This window comes from Peromyscus eremicus, chromosome 16_21 (assembly GCF_949786415.1).
Source record: "Peromyscus eremicus chromosome 16_21, PerEre_H2_v1, whole genome shotgun sequence".
In the NCBI taxonomy this organism is placed as follows: Eukaryota; Metazoa; Chordata; class Mammalia; order Rodentia; family Cricetidae; genus Peromyscus; species Peromyscus eremicus.
In genome coordinates this window covers 10,126,194-10,147,067 of record NC_081432.1, presented here as the reverse complement: position 1 = coordinate 10,147,067, position 20,874 = coordinate 10,126,194, and the positions used below count along the sequence as shown (strand labels likewise).

General features: G+C 47.3%; 1 protein-coding gene across 13 annotated transcripts in view; it reads right to left on the bottom strand.

Moving 5' to 3' along the window:
- Nucleotides 1-20,874, bottom strand: part of Pcbp3 (poly(rC) binding protein 3) — a 202,442-nt gene that overhangs the window by 31,765 nt on the left and 149,803 nt on the right. For 11 of the 13 annotated variants that reach the window (XM_059282473.1, XM_059282461.1, XM_059282460.1 and 8 more), the window contains 5 exons: nucleotides 11,352-11,420; nucleotides 5,803-5,957; nucleotides 4,642-4,665; nucleotides 3,597-3,629; nucleotides 2,961-3,077 (listed from right to left, as the gene is read on the bottom strand). In XM_059282473.1, the coding sequence (XP_059138456.1) occupies nucleotides 2,961-3,077; nucleotides 3,597-3,629; nucleotides 4,642-4,665; nucleotides 5,803-5,957; nucleotides 11,352-11,420 (398 nt within the window). Of the gene's footprint in view, nucleotides 1-2,960; nucleotides 3,078-3,596; nucleotides 3,630-4,641; nucleotides 4,666-5,802; nucleotides 5,958-11,351; nucleotides 11,421-20,874 lie in introns of those variants that run through there. The other 2 variants (XM_059282472.1, XM_059282467.1) reach the window with 1 other exon arrangement.

Genomic DNA, 20,874 nt, shown 5'->3' with positions numbered 1-20,874 from the left:
TCCCGCATCAACCAAATCAAGAAAATGCCCCCACAGACTTTCCTACAGGCCAATGTAATAGAGACATTTTCTTAGTTGAGGTTCCCACTTTGCAAATGACTGGCAAAAACCAAAACCAACAAATCCACAGTCCTAGTATTTTGTTACTCATGCCCTACTACAGAGTAAGCTTTGGATGCCAGGCATATAACTACAGGATTTAGTGCTTTCCCTGCTAGGTTTTTGGGGTTTTGTTTGTTTTTCTTGATTTCCTCCCAGTTTCAGCCTTCAAGAATGTTTAGAATGGGAATGTCTACACTGTGCCGTTGTATCTTGAGTATGTAACTTTTGTGATGTCTGTAAGGGTTCACAGCACTTTGCCTTTGTTCTCTCTGAGACTCAGGCTTCTGATGAATGTTGTCATAGTTATGCTTTGGGAGTTAGACTGAATGCATTTTGTATTGTAAGATGGATCTCTGCCTTCATTGATGATATCCTCCAAATGGCCATGTGTTAAGGGCCTAGTTCTCAGTTGACACTACTGAGAAGCGGTACAAACCTAAGATGGGCCTTGTGAAGATTCTAGCTCATCAGAAGTATGCTATCACGGGGCATTGCGGGATCCTGGCCACGAGGTGGATGGTTTTTCTATGCAGTGTACTCCTACTATAATATATGGCCCACTTCCAGCAGAAGCCTAAAAGCAGCGGACCTGCCTCACCATAGGCTACAAACCCTAGACCTATGAGCCGAAATAAGCCATTTTGCTTTCTAATGGATAACTCGGGTCTATTATACTGACAGAAAGCTGGCCAGTGTATCATTCCTCCTCTCATTTTCAAACGGCCCCCAGATGTCATCCACTCATCCCTTCTCTTATTTTATGAAAACAGGATAGAAAATACTTACCTAAACCATTCTTAGATGATCCCAAATAGTAGCCATAACCCTTGACTTCCCAGACTACCACGATTCCAAGAGCATGGGATAAAACTGGTGAATTTGGTCTCATCCAGTGAGACGTAGGGAACTACAGCAATGGTGTTTGTACACAGTGACATAGACATCTGGCCCTACATGGACATCAGTGCCTTGACTTGTTGACCTTCCTTCTAAGAAAGCAATCATGACAGTTTATCCGTCAGGTCATTCTAAACCTGTCATGCAGCAACAGAAGAGACTGCAAACCCAAGTCACGATGCTGCCGACGCAGCAGCATCCAGACCTGTCCTGAGCAGCTATTCTTTTCTGGCTTCCAGGTGCCTCTGCCGGACGTCACTGGTCCCATTTGTCTCAGACTGATTCTCAGGCACTTTGGGAAAGGACCCTGAGACTTGTCTGGTGATGGACCTTTAACTCTTCAATCCTCATGCCAGCTACTTCAGGGCATGGCCAGCCTATCACTGAGCACTCTTGTGCTGGTCACTAGCCCACTGCCCAGAGAACCACCATGCAGAGCCCCCACCCCAACCCGTGACAAGCTGGAGAAGAGAAAAGACTGCTTGAATCCTCACTGCTTCTGGCAGAGGTGACTAATGGCATCTGAACCCTAGATGTTTGGTGGACTGTCCCCACCCACTGGCATAAGCATAGTAAATGGCAGCTTACTCTAGACTTCTTGCAAGCTGGTCATGGGAGCATCTGCGCTGTTGTGACTACATCCTGCTATTCTGGGACCGAAGAGCAACTATGCATCATCTCAAGGAGGGACCTATCAGCTCAGTCCCTGGGTTCTCTTGGCCTGGGCTGGGCACCAGAGCTCTTGGATTCAAAGCACCTTTCAGGAACTGTAAACAGCTTCTGCTTCTGTCACGGTGGCCATGTGCTTTCTACTAGTACCCTGCATGTCCAACGCACTCAGTACATGACACAGAACAAAAAGACCAGGGTGCTCTTGCAACACTGGTGGCCACCAAGACAGCTGAGCCCTGCATACTGAACGTCTGCTCTTAAGCCTTCCCTCACTGGCTAGCTTCTTACAAGGGCACATGAGAAATGCAGCATGCAAACCAGTGGTGGCCAGGCCATGGGTGCCATGAGAATGGCCCATACCTCTATATAGCAGCTTCTGTGGCTTCAACTCAGGATGGGTAAAGCTTGGGTACCCATAGTTTCCCAAAGACTTGCTCCCAATTCTAAGTCAGGGACCATCAGAGAAAGCAAATCCTTGTTCTTACGACTCTTACAAGAAACGTGGTTGCCAGGGAGTCAGTCATCTCCAGTTCTCCTACCCACAGCCATCCATAGGGTATACCTAAGATCTTCCCTCTGCCCCAGTGACAAATGAGCTCTGTATATACAGTCAGCTTGTTCTCATTTAGAGTACCCACAAAGCCCACCTCAAAATTTGACCATCACCTCTCATTTATGACAGAAAAAAAGTCAGTTTGATCACCATATGTGCTTAAACATTAAACGGAGACATTAACGACATGAACAGTAGCTCACTGAGAGCACACCGAAGTATCACATATCCATGTGTATGTGTACATCTCCCAACATGAAAACATACTTCTACCTCCAGCTAAGACACAGCTATATCAACTCTCTGGGGAGGAGGGCTGCTGCAGTGGGTGTAGCCGAGACCAGCGTTGGGCCAGTCAGGGCTTTGTCTGGGGCCATGTGGCAGGCAGAGCAGGGGGACTCTGAAGGTACAAGTACAGCCTGAGACATAAGAGCAGCCACGTGTCTGGTGGGAAGCCTGTGTGCTGAGGCTCTGCACGGTGCCTGGGAAACATAAAGGAGGTGGCCTTCTCCACTGGGCCCATGTAGAAGTGGTCAACCTTAGGAATAAGAAAGGGTGCTGACCCTCCAGCTGGACAGAAGCAGGGATGAACACCTAGGGTATTGAAGGTGAAGAGAATTCCTAAGGTAGCCTGGTCACAAAGCAAGCCAGTTCCTCCACCGAGTGAGGCAAACAGATGGATGGGTGAAGGAGCCAGCTGGAACCGGCCTCATGCAGGTGCCAGCCTGTGCCTTACCTCCTCAAACTTGTATGCTATCATAGCAAAGGCCTTGAAGATGGCATCGGTCGGGCCTGTGATGGTGACAATTCTCTCTGGGCAGTTTCCCTCTGAGATGTTGATCCTGGCGCCACTCTAAGGTGGGAGAAGAGGAAACGCAGCTGGCAGAAGAGGAAAGCGGGCCTGGGCGGGCCTGGCTTCTCTAGGCTTGCCGACGACCTCAGGCAGACACTAGTGCCGAGACGTGCTTGAAAAATCTCCTTCTAAACAGGGAGGTCCTTGCCAGAAATCCCCATCCAAGTAGAATTTGTAAGGTTTTATTGTTGTTTTTTAAAACAGGTCTTGTGTAACCACACTGGCCTTGAACTCCCTGTGCAGTGGGGAACGGCCCTAAACTTCTGCCCTTTTGTCTCTGTCTCCTTGGTACCATGATGCCCTACCAGAGTAGGATTTTAGTTAGTAACCAAGTCCCAGAGATTCCTAGAACATACGCCCTCTGCAGCTGAATGCTGCATGCATAGCGTGTCAGACAGGATTGCCCCTCTGCCTTGCATCCCTGACACATGGGCAGGTCCAAGAGAGCCACAGGCAGTCCACCCCCGCCTGGCCAACCTAACCTGGGGATAAGGTGACTCTAGAGTAAGGCATACTCACCTCTTCACGCATCTTCTTCACTGTTTCTCCTTTCTGGAATGGAGACACAGAGAAGGAAGTCTGTCACTGCCAGGTGCACAGAGGGGACACGGGCCTGGCCCAGCCCAGCCCTGGATGCTGGAAGCTGCCAGCACAGTAAGCTGCTACCTGCCTCTACTCTACTCCCGGTCCTTGCCTGCCCCCGTGAGTTAACTGGTCTCTTTACTCACTGGGCCACCTAACCCTGGGGTACCTCAGATGAAGAAACAAAGGTATGGGAAGGAAGGCATATTCACCCAGTGGCAAAGCTGCCACTTCAGGCAGGCTTTGATCAGACTCAGACATATTTTCATGACAGCACCACAAACATGGTCAGGGTGAGTCTGTGGCCAGGGGATGGATGCCCAGCATCCATCCAGGTTAAGCCTGGTTCAAACACCTTTTCATGAGTGGTGATGTCCTGAAAAGCCCTTTCCAAAGAAATATTAAGAAAGAATTGGGACACTGAGCAATTAGAAGTTCCCTTATACTATACAGGTGCAGGGTTACCAGAGATGACCAAAATACAGCATGCTGGGAGGGCAGTGCCTGGCCCCCAGCCACACTCTCTCACACAGGCTTCTCACTGGTCCTTTCTCCATGGAAACATCTTTTGCTTTAGGTGTATAAAGGGGTGTTACTAGTCTCCTGAAGGTCGTTTTGATTACAGGAATCCTGACGAGTGCAAGCACGTGACACTTCCTGGGGTCTGAAGCCCAGATGTACCAGGCACAGAGATGGTAAGAATAAGCTTCACAGTGACCAGCTGGGGCCCTGCCAGCACCCAGAAGAATGTTCCCTGCATGGTTCACCCAGAGCCAAGAACGAGAGTCACGGTACTGTTGTTCAAACAAGGAGGGGCGCAAACAGGGCCGCCAGGGCAGAGCTCCTTGGGACCCCGACTTCCTCCAGTCATAGTATGCCTGCCAGGGGCTGTGTGCCTGCTGAGGCCAGTCAGCACCAGGGGCTACTGCTATCTTTGTCTATATCACCTTATAGAGAAAGGCAGAGTTCACTCAATAGTTACCTTCCCAATGATGCTTCCAACTTCCTGTAGGAAAAATCAAGAAAGATGATGTCACAGAACATTCCGGGGCTGAGGCTTCTAGAAACAGTCTATCTGACACGAGGGGGAATTAAGGTTTTTACAGTGTTGGGGTGGAACCAGGGCCTTGTGTCTACCAGACAGGTACTCTCCACTGAGCTGCACACCTGTCCCAAAGGAGAGCCGAAACTCTGGTCAACAAGACGTGTCTAGGTTGTGCTGTCCAGCTCCTCTGTGCCCAGCTGACCAGGGCTGATGAGGGACAGAGCTGAGCTTCATCAACAAACTTCCTGGGAGGAGGGAGTCACCCATGCACTTAAGGAAACCCTGCCGCAGACGGACAGGAAATAACGCCTCGGCTGCTGTGGCTGGCTTTACCATCTAGGACACTTGGAGCAGCCGCTGGCATAGTCCCCACCCTCCCGCAGCAGTACTTCAGTGCCTGTGGGGTATATGATCACCTGTCCCAGCCCACAGGACAGCCCCAGCAAGGTTCTACTATGTATGCTGTGTCACTTGGGGCTGGGCCAGCCTGACTTCCCACCAAGGGAAATAACCTCTTCCAAAGTGTGCCCTGCTTTTCTCACTGTAACCAAGCCTTCAGAAATCCATGTGGAAGGTGCGGTGTGGGTTCGGGAAACAAGAGGAGGGAGTGGTCAGCTCCAGCCCTTCTGTCATAGGAACTAGAGGCCAATCAGTAGAGACTCTCATATGGGAATGTGCTACAAGAAGGAAAGGACACTCTCCACCACAGAAAAGGGATGTCTGCGTGAAGAGGACATGCTTTCTGGGAAGCTGGATGTACTACAACTCTTGTTCTAGTGGCCAGCCCTGGCAGAAAATCTTACACAAAAACTGGGAGCTAGATTTCTCGGGGGAGAAGTAGAGAACACAGCACCAGCCTTGTCTTGCTGGGCTGGGCGGGAAGGCATGACTACTGGCTATGCCAGACAGCACCCGCCTGCAGGCCACAGGCACTGGGGTATTGAGTCACAGGTGTGAGGTCAGCCAGTCTTGAGTAGCTCTAAGGAAAGTATGATTTGGACTGCACATGCAACCACTTTGAAGTTTCGAGATTGTGTAGAATAAGGAGTCCAGAGCAAAGCCCCGGCGGGCAGTGCCCTGTCCTCTGGCCCGCATTACCTTTCCATGCATCAGTAGGCGGATGGTCAGGGTTACGTTCAGGCCACCTTCTGAGACCTTAGATTCCATCTTTCCTCCAAAATATAGCTCAGGGTGGTGGCTTAAGGTGCTGAGGGTGCTGTGAGGAAGGATGGATGGGGCCCAGATGGCGTCACCTGCAACAAGAAGGCACAGCTGTGACCAAGGGTACTTACTTTTCTTTGGACCTAGAACCATGTTCTGGCCTCCAGGGGAGTGGGTGTGCCACTGTCACCACCATAGGAGAAGCCCAGAGTTGGGTCCTAACCATGTGGCCCTGTACAGGTCACTTAAGCCCTCCAGACTCAGTTTCCTCAATCATAAAGTATGCCTCTCTTGGAATCCAGACAGCCAGGGGCACTCTCGGGAAAGCCAGGGCTGGGCTACCCAGCCTGGTGAGGCCCAACTCCTCTAGTGTTTCTGATGTGACAGGAAAGTAAACAGAAAAGAGCAGACTCTGGGGTACCATGGCCCACCCCGCCCCCTTGAGAGCCCCTCTTTTCTACGGCGATCTAGAAAGGCTCCTGTACTCATGTCCCTATAGGCCCAGTTATCAGCAACCTTCCCCAAGGTGACTTCAGTGTCTGGCTGCTGACCTGCCGCTGTTCTCCCACTAAAGCCAACCTGTTCTCTCTGCACAGTGCTGCTCACAGGCTTCCTGAGGATAACCTCTAACGGCTAGCTTCACGGGATAAATGAAGGCTTTAGCTTATTATCTGCAGGCAAAGAGAGATTACAGGTACAAGAGTATTTGTGGGAAAGTGACAAGATGACTGTGTGCCAACATGGGTGCCCTGGGATCAGGCCTTCCTGGTGAGTAGCTCTTGTCACTGAGTTCTCCACAGGTTCTGGGCCAGCACTTTATGAGAGAGCAAGCAAGCAAGAAGCTGGCTCCTCCCATCCTGGAAATACTAACAATGCTAGCAAGGCTAGCACATACACCAGGGCCGTCCAGAATGACAGCAGAGGCTGGGGAGTGGCTTGGGAAGGAGTGGGTCCACTAAGGTGTCTAGAAGCAAGAGACACAAGCTGTCCATTCTCAGGAGATGCTCTGGAGCTGGCGAGCACGTGAAGAGAAGGCAGGTCAGGAACGTAGGGCCTCAGCTCTACAGTAGGTTAGGCTCTCTGGAAGTAGATGTCTTATGTGTGGCTGCTTGCTGCTCTGGGCAAAAAGCACAGGCAGATGAGAAGTACTGCTGACCAGGACATTTGCATAGGCTCCAAGGAATGCTGGACCCCAGCTAGAGCTCACAAAGAAGGATCTCAGAAGGAAACAAGCATCTGGCTCAGGAGACCGATGTGACACTAAATAACACATGTCTACGCAGACACCCTGTGATAAGTGTAGCCAAGTCCACTTACAGAAAGTGTTGTTTTCTGCTAAGGTTGATTTGCAAGGGCCATAAACTGGATCACACTGTGGCTAGTCTGGAGCATCTCCTACTCATCATGGGGACAGCAGGGCCCTGTGGCTGTCTGTTACATAAATGTTTCCAGCTCAGGAAGGAGAAAGTAGGTCAGTGCCTGCCCCTGGTGCTTTCGGCTCCAGGCTGTCAGGAGTGATCAGTCACTTGGGCCAGTGCCTTTCTGCATCAGAGGATAGGATAGACACAGACACAGACAGACACACACACACAGGGGTGGGGGGGGTGGTGGCACAAAAGCTCTCTGGAGTGAAGAGCTGTCTGTAGAACAAATAAGATTGTCAGGGTCTCTCAGACTTGGAGACAGAAAAGCATCAAGCTCGAGCACTGTAGAGGTCTGCTCTCTCGGTCAAAGGGGCAGTAGGAGGCAGTAAATGTGGCTTCACCCTGAAGCGGCATCTCCTAGTCCAGTCAAACTCTCCTCAAAGCAGGGCCCAGCTGTGAGCACCTCCTGCCCTCATCAGGCTAAACAGAAGCATTCAAACCCCTGGGACAAGAAGTCCTGGCTCATGGTGTTAGGGGCAGGCTGTGGGGAGCAGGAAGGAACCATGCTGTTCTGCAAAGCCAGAGGGATAATCAAAGGACAGTAAGGAGTTTCTCCATGCCTGGATGACTACAGAAGCCGGGGAAAAACCTGCACCTCCACCCTTTTGCTTCCCACCAGGGCACAGTCAGGAGAAACTAGCTGAAAAGGAAGGCCAAGGGCCAGAGCCTTAGCCCTTAACACCAAATGTTCAGGTTTCAACAGAAATCACCTGTCGTGCCAAGACTTGTGGAGATTTCAAAGTGGATGAAGGGCAATCAGCGGATGACAGAGACATTAATATCAGCTGACATCTGTGAGTCAGCCATCGTCATAGTGCTCCTTAGAACAACTAGGAATATTCTTTGGGTGGTGGTGGTGTGTGTGTGTGCACTGTGCATATGGAGACCATCTCTCTCTCTTTGCCTTGTTCCTTTGAGGCAGGGTCTCTGGAACTTGTGTTCTTTAGCTGGTCAGGTGGCCAGCAAGCCCCCGAGATCCACCTCCCTCGGGGCTAGGTCTGCAGGAAGCATGGGGCGGTACCCAGCTTATGTTGATGCTGAAATCCAGACTCAGATCCTCACGTCTGCACAGCACTCTTCCCTACTGAGCCATCTCTTTAGCCCAATGAGAAGACATGGGCTCAGCAGAGAAACACAATTCTTACTAAATTAATGAACGATAGAAGGGGCACAGTGGAAGTCAAATGCCAATGATGGAATAGGGGTATGCAGCAAAGCCAGTGGTCTAGACGATGGAACCTCAGAGATGAGCAGATAGTGTGATCCAATGGTCAGGGGCTACAGCCAGGTAGGCAGGGCCTGGAGCCAGGCAGGGCCGAGAAGGAAAATGCTGCCAGATAAGAACCGCGGGTCCAGGAAAGTGGGCATTCAGGAGTAAAGGAGAAGATGGAACTCCAGGATGAGGGAAAACCAAGAAACTGCTGCCAGCGGCTCCACTCCAGGAGCACAGCTGGAGAGAAGCTTCCACAGTGGTGGGAGAGGGTACCCAACACAGCAGGTAAAATGTGATAAGTGGAAAGAAGGGTTGATGGACATGATTAACATACATATACACATTCCCTATGGACTCACCATAGGGAATGCTACTGGACTGTATAATATGTGCTGATAATCATGGTTTTGGAAAAGAGCACGTTTAAATGAGGGTAAATACTATAGGCTTCTGTTCTCTTGTTTCTAATGATTAAAGTAAAAATTATTGCACTGTCTGATATGAATAGTATATTGGCGCAGGATAAAGGCAAGCTTTCTACCTCCCCTTGAAACTGATAAAATGATGTCATGAATTATTAACAAATCAAAATGGAATTTTTAAAAAAGCTTAATAACTCTCAGGAAGGCAAGGGGAAACCCTAAAAGTCAGATAAAAGAATACACAGAAACTAAAAGTGAAATGACAAATTTGAGCCCTAACATCTCCATAATGACATGTAAATAGTGTCATTTAAAAAGTGACAGTAGAGCCGGGCGGTGGTGGCGCACGCCTTTAATCCCAGCACTCGGGAGGCAGAGCCAGGCGGATCTCTGTGAGTTCGAGGCCAGCCTGGGCTACCAAGTGAGTTCCAGGAAAGGCGCAAAGCTACGCAGAGAAACCCTGTCTCGAAAAACCAAAAAAAAAAAAAAAAAAAAAAAAAAAGTGACAGTAGACTAAAAACTGGTCCTATGCTGGCGACAGGAAACTGACCACATCGAAAAGATGGTTCCCTCGGTGAGCAGGTGTCGGGAAAACTAAAACTAAGCATCTGTATGCTGAAGAGTAACGCTGGGATCTTATTTTATACCATTGTGTGTGTGTGTGTGTGTGTGTATATATATATATATATATATATTTAAAACTCAACAAAAACAATGGTGGAAGATTTAAATGTAAGATCTGATCTAGAAAAACTCTGTGGCATTGGTTTGGGCGATGATTTTTTTTTTAATGATCCCCAAAGCCCAGGAAATAAAAGCAAATATAATAGGACTAAATCAAACTAAAAAGAATCTGTTCAACAAAGGAAATAATTAGCAGACAGGAGAAAATATCTATAAACCAAACCTCTGATGTGGGCTAATATCAAAAACAGTATATTTTATAATAAAATAGGTAAGGATAAGCTGGCAAGAACTTCAGTAGACATTTCTCAATATAAGGAAAATAAGAATTAGGGATATGCAAATGAAAACCACAGTGAAATACCACCCAAGCCTTTTAGAGTGGCGGTCATCAAGAGCCTAAAATAATGCTAACGAGGAAACAGGAATTCTGGACACAACTGGCAAAACTGTAAATATTCTACTATTATGAAAAACAGTACGGAAATTCTTGCAAAAGTCAAAAACAGAACCACTATAGGACCTGACAATTCCACTCTTTGGCATAGATCTAAAGAAAATGACATCTGCACCCCCATATTCACTGCAGTGCCATTCACAGGCCATGAAATCAACCAAAGTGTCCAGTAACCCAGGGATTAATTAGAAAAGTATTGTATGTATGCACAATGGAATACTAATCTGCCATAAAAAAGAATCATGTCATTCGGTCAACATGGATGACCCTGCAAGACATTGTGTAAAGTGAAACAAAGCAGGCACCGAAGGATAAATACTGCACAAACTCACTCACTCAAATGTGAGATCTTAAAAAGTTGAACGCAAAGCAGCGGAGAATAGAAGGGTGAAGTGGGGGGGATTCTGGTTAAAGGGTATAAAATTTTGCTAGACAGGAGGAATGCCTGCTAATCATGTGTCTTATAGCATCATTAGAATTCACAATTTCATATTCTTAAAAATCATTGACTTGTAGTGAAGAATCTCATCACAAAATTGGTAAGTATATGAGGCAGTGGCTATATTAACTTGCTTGACTGAGTCATTTTATACCAGAGAACACTAATTAATAGAACTTTGCAACATATGGAAATAATTATGCATAGTAACACTAGGATTTGGAAATCTACCAGTGCAATCTACCAAATTAACAGAAGAAATACATAGTTACATCAATGTAAGAAGAAAGGCATTTGACACATTCCAGTTTCAGTGCCCATACAAAGTTTTTAAATGACAAAGTCTAAGAACAACTACCAAAGGGCAAACTTTGACCTGTTGTGGCCTGGCCCAGACACTGTGTGTGTGTGCGCATACACATGCTAGAGAGCAAACTCCGTGTTGGACAAACACTGAGCTACACTTTTAGCTTCTATTACCCTTGCCTTGGATCACATGGTTGGGCATGTATAGCTAGATACCCAGTGAGTACCCAAGGGAAGACCACATCACCTTCTTACTGGAACCCTGACTCATCTTCCCACCTCCAGGCCGCTTAACCTAGAGTAAGTGCCTGTGCACAAGGTGTTCTCTACCACTGCCCCAGCTCCTCTGACCCAGCTCCGACTCCCTTTGGGGATGGCTAGGTTCTCCTATGTATGTCTCAGGGACTTCTGCAGAAGGGCACTCTGGGCACCTCCATTTTACCTGGGCCTGTTACCATCACCAGATTATACTGTGTTGGTCTGGTTTGTGGTACTGTAACAAAATACTGAGCTGGTACTTTATAAAGCAAAAGAGGCTTACCTGGCTCATGGTGCTGATGGCTGGAAGTTCCAAACAGCAAAAAGGTAGCATCCCGGTGAGGACCTCTGGCTGCCTCAAAATATGGCAGAATAGCAGAGTCGGAAATGGCCACAAGCAAAGCAGGCTAAGAACACGGGAAGGCCTCCCTCCACAATCTACTCTCAAAGACTTAGCTCCGGAGGACCTACATCAATCACTGCTAGCGGTGGTACCCCATAACCTAACTGCCTTGTACGAGGCCTCACCTATTACAGATCCTACCACCTCAACGTTGCTCCACTGAGGACCACATTTCCAACATATGGGCCTATGGGAGAATTCCTCAAACCACATCCAGACCACAGCAGTCGTCCTCAGTGACACTAAATCCTACTCCTGGCCCAAAGGAGCTCAGAACATAGTTAAGGAACAGACAGTTCGTACAATGAATACTGCACCCAACTCAATTTCTGTGGCTTCATAGAACACTCTGAAATCAGAACTTAAGGATGTCTGCCCCGATACCCATACACACCCAAGATTCTACAGTCCCCCATACTATATACATACACAGGTTCCAGCTACATCCTTGGATTTAACCAACTGCTATTTGGAACTTCTCATTCTAGAAATTCCCAAAATGCTCCCCAAGGTCAGCCTTCAATTTGCCACATGCCTAGCAGCATACTGAGTCCAGATCCTGTCAGGCTTTGCTGTTCAGAGTCTCAGTCCCTCTAGAGCACAGTTGGAGCACCATTCTCCCATGTTAGTTTTGCCTGTCTTGAACACATAACAGATTATTTCCAAATGATATGGCATAAAACTACATAACATTTGTATTGTGAGTCATCTGAAGCTATAAAGAAGGATATGCATATGCTACATGTAATACTATACCATTTTATAAAAGAGACTTGGCACTGGATTTTGGTATCTATGAGGTAGTGAGCCAATCATCACAGATATGTCTCCATGGCTCCCCAGGACGTTTACCTGTTCATTGCTTCATCCACTCACAGAGGATTTGCTGTGGTCAGGGTACAATGGAGGAGGCACAGACTTCCAAGTGTGGGGGTTGGGGCAGTCTCAACCACAGCAGGATAAAGCATGTGGTATCAGAAGCCTGATACCCCAGACCAACTTCTACCAGAGGCCCAGGCAAGTCTTGGCAGAACATCTTGGAATCTGGCCCCACACCTCCAAGTGACCATTCTCTCAACTCAAGGCTCAACCTGAAGTGTGAATCCATCCATTTTCAGAAAGGAGAGGAGGCTTACTGAGGAAGGGAAGGGGTCTTCCCAAGGCCAGTGAACAGGACCAGGAAAACTGTCATGAACTCAATCCATAAAATAAAACTCTATGGGAATCTTTCAAGCTCTTGAATGCAATGCCTGCTTTTTCTTCAACGTGAAAGCCTGGGGTTTGTTCTGACATCATTCGTTTCTGGCTCTGTCTCATCAATTCCTTCCTTCTGCATGGTTGCTCTGGTCTCTTTAAGTTTCCACGGGTGGGAACTCAAGACTGACCTTTTTTTTTTTTTCCCAATGAAGCATTTCTCTTTCTAGAGGCTGAATCTATTAGTATTTACTCTAATACATTATTTTTTTTATTGTCCAACCAATTTCCTTTGATACTTCTTCACCCATTACATTACTGAGATGTACATGCTTTGATATTTCAAGTATTTGGATGCTGACATACACTGTAATTCCATTCCACTCTGCTTAGAAAGTAAATTTCATGATTTCAATTATTTAAAGTTGTAGGCCTTACAATATTAGTATGTTACACTGACTACAGGCTAGTAAGGGAATGACCCCATGCACAGCATTATCCTTTGTCCCAGAGTCTTACTCCACTCAGTTTTGCCCATCTGTTTTATAGCCATCAGTCTTGTTTACTGGCAATGATTTGCCTTCATGTCATAGTAACAGAACGGAGGGTAAAGGGGCAGTCTGAGTCCACACAATACATTAGTTTGGTTATTAGATTTTTGAGTTCTAAAATCTTCACTTTTTACGCCTTGTATTCTCTTTCTACTTGTTTCAAAAAGGTGGGTTCTGGGCCATCATTTCTCCCACCATAGCTTGAGATTCTTGGGTTTTTATGTCAGGTGTGGACGCTCTGAACACTATCATAGGACTATAAATGTTGCATAAATCTTAGGTAGAAATTCTAGGTGGTCAGACCCAGGGCCTCCTATGCACTACAGTTTCAATGTCAGTGCAACTTCAAGAGGTTTTGCAGTGACATTCTGCTGTGCCAACATGTACTGTCAAGTTGGGCACACATGGGCACAACAGCAAAGCCCTTGTGGGGTGGTCATTTCCCGTGGGTATTTTTGTCAAAGGTTTTGCTGTGCTGCATGCAGTCAGATCTGCACACACAGAGCCCCATCCTGGGAGTTGCATACAACATTAAGTAAGGGATCATTTCTCACACTCATCCTCTGTGAGAGTCCAATACCTTCTGGTAAAAAGCCAGCCTTATCTTGCCTGCCACTGCATGTGCCTCCAGGGCCAGGATGAGCTGACAGAGACATAGAGAAGGGATGCTTGCAGTCCTTACATGCTGGGCTTTGTCCTTCCTCTCCAGGGGATTCCCTTTCCTCTATGTTTAGACCTACTGGCCATCACTGCCTTGGGCAAACCACGGAGAATTGAAGAAAAGAAAAACAAGAGAAAGGAGCAAATAGTGGAGTCTTTGCACTGCACCCTACAGGAGTTCCCTCGATGCTCCACATACCCAAGTACAGCACTGATCTCAGAACTTGTAGTGTGTACCTGTGGGCAGGACTGCCTCGATATCCAGGCTGGAAACCAATGACTGGGTGCTAGTTTTAGTCCTGGTCTGTCAGCTGTCCCTGACATCACAGGGACATCATTAGCAGCTGCTCCACACATTCTGCCCAGAAGGCACAGTAGGTCAGTAGGTAGGAAAAAGTAGCATGTGCTACATTTTGAGTAGAGCCAAACCTTCTTTTCAATTTTATACTGATTAAAATGGCAAAAAAATAGGTTTATAACCAGCAACACTATCTGAAAAACCAAATTGGCTAATCATTCTTTTAAACAGCATTCAAACCAGCAAATGCTAGTAAAGTAAATACTACTGTAGTAAGAGCGGCTGTGTTGTTTAGCAGCTGCAGTCAAGTGTGCTTGGTGCACGTGAGTCTGTGTGTATACACTTCCTGTCCTAGCCCGACAGCATGCTCGCCTCTGCTTTACATTAAGTAAGGAGGTGTGCTATGAAGAGAGGCAGCAGGCAGATTCCAGGCCAGGCTCCTGACCACCAGGAGGCCCATTATGCACTATTTCCATGCAGCTCAAAAATGGAAGCTAGCAACCTGGGGTTCGGATTGGAAGAGAGAGGCCTTATATTTTAAATGTCCCGATGGAAAGATTTCCTCAGGAAGTAGACTTCAGGGGAAAACCAAAAATAGATAACAAGCACCCTGGACCTTGCACCAGCAATCACTTCCACCGTGGGTGCAACTTCCCTGAGTCTCTCATTTCAACAGCTCTCACAAAGATAACGATGCCAGAGCACGTCCAGCAACACATCAGTGACCATGCAACCACAGTGAGTGCCTGTCAAGGCCACTGGCTCTGGCCTGCTCTCATTAGCTGTGCTCTGTCCAGGGCTGCACCCAGGGCCTCAGCTGTCTCGAATGGATGTGGGATGAGGAAAAGCAACCAGACTTGATTTATTGTGTTTAACAGCTCACTGCCCACATCAGGCTGCATGAGGCAATGGCGGCAGAAACCGACAGAGCCGATTAGCTGCTTCCTTCTCCTGAGAGACTCACAATGTACAGAGGTCCTCGAGGCCATGCAGGCTAAGGGAGATTTCTGCAACGGAATGCTCTTGCCAGTCGTAGTTAGCGTTAGAAAGAGGACTGGGATGTATACAAGCCTGGTTTCAGAAAGCTTTCTAAACGGCCTGTTCAGCTGTCACTCAAGTGTCAGGACAAAAAGTGACGAGGCTAGGACCAGTGAGCTCAGCCCTTCCGTCTTGCTCTGGACCTTACACACGGGCCTGGTCTGGAAGCTCTTCTCTTTCTAACAATGGGCCAGGTTTCACTGAGTGCTTCTGACAGTCCTAAGTCTGACTGAAGTAAAAAGGGCCTTGATGTGCACCATGTCAGCACACACATCTATCTCTCAAATGTCCTCATTTTTAAAATATCAATTTCAAGAGCTATACTATTTTCCATGTAGAGACAGGGTAGGCCTAAGAGCCAAGTTGAATCTTCTGACATTACAGACACAGAACTGTATCTCCCATTCATGGCCGAGCCTTGCACCTCATGTAGCAGCTTCCCAGCATGCTCTTTACCTCCCACAAACTCTCTATTAAAGCAGGAACTCTACCACAGAAGACCTTCCATAGGCCCACAACAAAGAGATTCCAGAACATCCCATGTCGCCTATCTTTCTGCAGTTCTCACCAGGTACCAGGCATGAAGGGTGAGTGGCTACAACCATCATTGTAAGTAGGGCACGGTGTGGTGGGGAAAGCAGACTTGGGGCTAGGACAGCTTAAACTAATCATGGTTCAAAGTCAACATTGGACCCTGTCATGCCTCACAACTCTATGTCCCATATGCTTCATATAGACCAAAGCTCTAGAAGAGAAAGGTCAAAGTCCAACACTTAGAATTTCCTGTGGCTCCAGGATCCCGGAGAGAATGAAGAAGAGGATGGGGTAAGATATCCCTGGCCAGGAATGGTCCTGGAATATCATCCAGGACAACTCCCTTGAATGGAAAAGGACCAGTTTGGCCACCGCTAGAGGATGTCTGGAAACCATGAAGATGAGAGCAGGAAGGGGCATTCTGGGCTAAGCACTGCAGGACAGAAGTAGCAGAAGCCCATGGAGACCACCCAACATGCAACAGCAAAAAACCCCATGTCTTCTGATCTTACCTGCAGGTCACTATGCAGTGCAGTCCTGCAATCTGGAACAACAACCTAGGCACATAGTTGATTTCTGAGAGCACTGCAATGGACCAGGGCCTGCAGAGCAGAGAGGCCAGCCAATCAGAGCCTGGGGCCAGTTAGAGCTACATGTAGTTCTGAGCAAGGAATCCTAAGACATCTCCAAACTAGATTAGAAGTTTTAGCTAAGGGACTAAATGTCTTCCTCTTGGAAAGTACTGAGTGGGCAACTTGGGTGTGATGGGCTACTTTGGGATACGTAGAGATGCTCCTTTCTACTATGGCCATGGTGAGAAACCAGGAAGGAAAAGCAATGGTGCAGAGGATAAGGTGGGCACATGAAGCCCAAAATGACCCACAGGTGACAGTCATAAGGGATTTGATCAGAGTAACTAAGCTAATGTATTTATACCAGCTGGGGTTAAAAATTAAATTTTTAAGAAGATACCATTTGGAAGAATATAAAAAATTCAAAGTTGGGGGATAACCCTAAAAAAGTGATATGCAAAATTTCTACAGAGAAAACAAGATCTTATTGTAGAGAGGTGCTAAAAACCTAAGAGGCCCTGAGAGACTCAAATAACCAGAGCTCAGGATATTGATTCTTTCAAACTGATCTATAGAGCCAATTCTTTGGACAAATTCATTTCCAATTTGAAACACTCCTGGGGTCAGGAGCAGGATGACAGTAACAGGAGCTCATGGAGAACGTTCACCATGCAACATGGAGCCCAAGCTTTATGACCTAATCTGCAGTGCACTGCACAGAGCAGCACCATGATGCTGCGCTACGGAGGAGAAGCAGCAGCTGAGAAGACTCACTTTTCAGTATTCTGCAAATACAGCCACAGCAAGTGAGTCTGTGTGCAGTGTGAGAAGAGACAAATGGATGGAGGATCTAAGAGTCAGAAACCAGTGCTCAAAACCATGGCAAAGCAGGAGACAGACCTTCAGTTGGTAGTGCTCGGCCAACTGACAAGCAAGTAGGACATGAGGCCTGAGCACTCCCTGACAGTCTCCCTCAAGTCAACCCCAGTGAAGCTAACAGGAAACATCAACAGGAAGCCCTGGACAGCACAAGATGTTTGTACAGGTAGGGAAAGAGGAGATTCCTTATACCTAAAAAGCTATTAGCTGCTAAGACAAAAAGAGGTCACGAGCCACATTAGAATTAAGATTCTCTGTGTCTCCGGCCACTGTCAACAGAGGGAAAAGCAGCCCACCGGCAGACGTTCACTGCACATTGCTTTGCTGCTAAGGCCTCCAAAGCAAGGAACAGCTCTATGCTGCACATGGAAAAGGGGCAAGAGAGTTGAACAGGTATGTCCTGAAGGGGCGGACTGCATGACCAGGACAGTTGGCCCTCTGTGACTTCAGAGTCAATCAGCCAACAGATAAAAGGTATTTGGAAAAAAAGAAACTATCTGTACTGAAGAGTGGACAGAACTTTTTTCCTTTTGATTATTTCCCTCCACAGTATACCAGCTGTATACAGAGCATTTATATTGCATTAGGTATTCTAATTTACCTAGATGTGATTTAAAGAATGTGGAAAGACGTGTGAAAGTTTTATCAAATACTACACCATCTGACCTGAGCATCTGGGAAATTCTGGGACATGTGAGGATCCTGGGGAGTTGTAGGAATCAAGGAAGATTTTTAAATATATTTAATGAAGGAGAAGATGCCACCTGTGTGAAAAGCAAGAAGGCTGAGCAGGAAATGAGATTTTTATGAAGGAAAAAGAAAGAAAGAAAAAGAACCCTAGGCAGCCGTGGAAGAAGGAGCTATGGGAAGTGTCCACAGTAGCTTGTGGGGTCTCTGAATGAGGCCATAGAACTTGCTCCTGATGAGAGACACCATCCCATGTCACTGCCCCTCACCAGCTCCTTTGAGACATGAGCCAAGTGATACAAGAAGCAGACCAGAGGGGACACAAAGCTGCTAGGCAATCTCACTGCTGCCTAATGGAACAAACATTCTTCCTGCCTATTGCGTGTGCTTGCTGCCTTAATAATACGGTGTCGCACAACAGCAACCTCAGGCCCTGCTCCCAGAGTGTCACAAGGGTTCTGTCCCAAGATAGCCTCTGGCTCCCTCCCGTTTCCAGTGCAATGGTGTCCCTGTGGCAGGAAGCATGGCTGTCCTTCCAGAAGCAAACAGCTGCAGAGGAACACATGCAAGGACTCTTTGCTAAATCCTAGACTGAGCACCGAAGCCTAACCTGGAGTGCTGCTTCCTCTATTACTAGAAACAGGCTCCTGGAAGGAAGTCAGGTGGAGTCTCTTTGAGGCTTTGTCTCATAGCAACTCAAGTCCCTGGCACACTCTGTGCCCAAGTGGCCCAGCAAAAACTGGACAATAACCATTCTGCCCAGTGGTGGCCTGCTGATGGCTCCACTAAGATAGCTTGACCATAGTGTGGTGACACTCCTGACAGTGGCTGGACACAGGCCATCAACCCCGAGTGGGAAGGGGATTAACACTGTCGGTCAGGTCTTCCAGTAGACGTGTCCTCGTGAGGCTGCAGGCTGCATGGACAGCAGGTGCCGAGATAATGAGTATCTCCATGGGGTCAAGGTGGAGCGAGAGAGGAACATAGCTCCCAGCTTTCCTGGGAGGGTGTTCATGGCAAGTCCCCAGGGACGCACCCATTAATGATTTTAAGAACACTCATTTATCAACACAGACAAAATCATTGATTGTGATTAACCCTGATAGAAAAAACAAGCTAAATTAGATTGATAGGTAGGTCATTTCTTTGTGTTGCAAGGTTTGGGCAATAATATCTCACTGTTGACCTGAAAAAAGCATATTATTTCTGATAAAAAAAATCAGAAAATATAACTGAAAGCATTAAGAATCTTTCCAAATGAATTTTTTTAAAAAAGGAAAAAAGATGAAAGGCTGAAGTAAAAACAAGATTACAAACAGAAATGACAAATATGAGTAAAAATGTAAAGGGAATAAAAATAAGTGCTGCACAGAAAAGAAATTATTTGAAAAGTAAAGATAATAAAGAAAAATGCAAGATAAACACACTGAAGAAATAAAATATAACATAAATTTAGACAAATCTGAAGCAACGTAACAGGTAACAAACTAAAAAGAAAACTGAAGCTTCCAGTGTGACTAGAAGCTGTGAAGGATCAAATTAAGGCGATGAGCCTCGGCGAGCCAACAGCTGGGCTCAGCAGCTCTGCTCTGGAAACGGTTTTGCCGAATCCAGGGAAAAGCAGCATGAGATCTGGGCCTAGTGGGGCCCCAAAGATCCACACACTCGTGGTTCAGTGACCACAGAAGCTACGGCCAAGAAACTCCCCAGGACCCCTGCCCTCACCCTCCCACTCACAAAGTCTGCGCACCCGAGTCTCAGGGTTGCCAAGGACCTGCATGTGCACATACATCAGTATCCTGGAGGTGCCACCTACACGTGTGTTTAGGAAAAAAGGGTGAGAGCATCACCCTCATGCCACACACTAATACCAGATGATGACCTTGGGGCATCTGCAGCTCTGGCAATGTCCAGGCTAGGCTGACTCAGTAGGGGCCTGTGCAAAGGCAGCTCAAGGATACAGCCTCCATGCCACGTGATGGCACTGAGCTGCTGCCCTGCTTCCTGGCACAGCTCAGGATTAGACTTAATCCCCAGGACAGCAGTGTCCCAGAGAAGCACTCTGGCTTTCAATCCGCTCTTGTCTAATCCCAAAAGCCTCGCTGCTGCTGCTGGTTTAATTTATTTTGGATGCATTTGGCTCGTTTTGATTTCAGTCTGTGTGATAGACAAAGAAATAGATGTGTAGATGAAAAATAAACTCGGTATTCACTTGCAAAATAAGTTTAAAAGCCCCAAGCTAGAGCTAGGTAGGTTGTGGAAGCCGCTAAACAAAAATATTACTGAGCAAGATCTAAAGGAGACCCCATCTGGTCCCTACGAGAAGCAACGAGGCAGGAAGCTATGGTGTTGACTCTAGTTCAGCCACAGGCCCTTCCTCCTTTCTTCCTGGTGCTGTGGGCCCCAGGTCTTTGGAGACTAGTTAGTTGTTCACTGGGTACAGTCCCAGGGACCGGTCAGAAAAAATGCCCGATCAGAGTAGGGATATTGGGACCTCGAGTGTTGTGGCTGTACAGCTGTGGGTCCATTGTTATGCTGATATTATCTCCAGGCTCAACAATAGTGTCAGAAACCCAAACACACTTTTCTAGCTGGCAGAGCAGGGGCCTCTCTAAGACACCAGGAATGCCAGCACAACTACTCTGGAAGGGACTCCAGCTAGCCACATACCACGTCTCAGTTGCTGGGCTTTGCTTAGCCCTGCCTTGCACAAGTACCACACTATATTTGTCTGAGACTTACACTTTAAGCACAGACACAATCGTGACACAAATATGAAGGGGACAGCTCAAATGTCACACAGCACTTACCATGCAACACTAATCATCCACTCACATCCAAAGTAAGGCATTGCCAGGCAGCCACTAAGGACTTCACCCAGCACTGCAGTACCCCTCTATGTCCTCTGGGCCTGGCTTCTTTGACACCGAGTCACCCATGCTGCTGTGTGACAGGTGTGGCTCTCAGTCAGTATTATAGATCTTATTGCA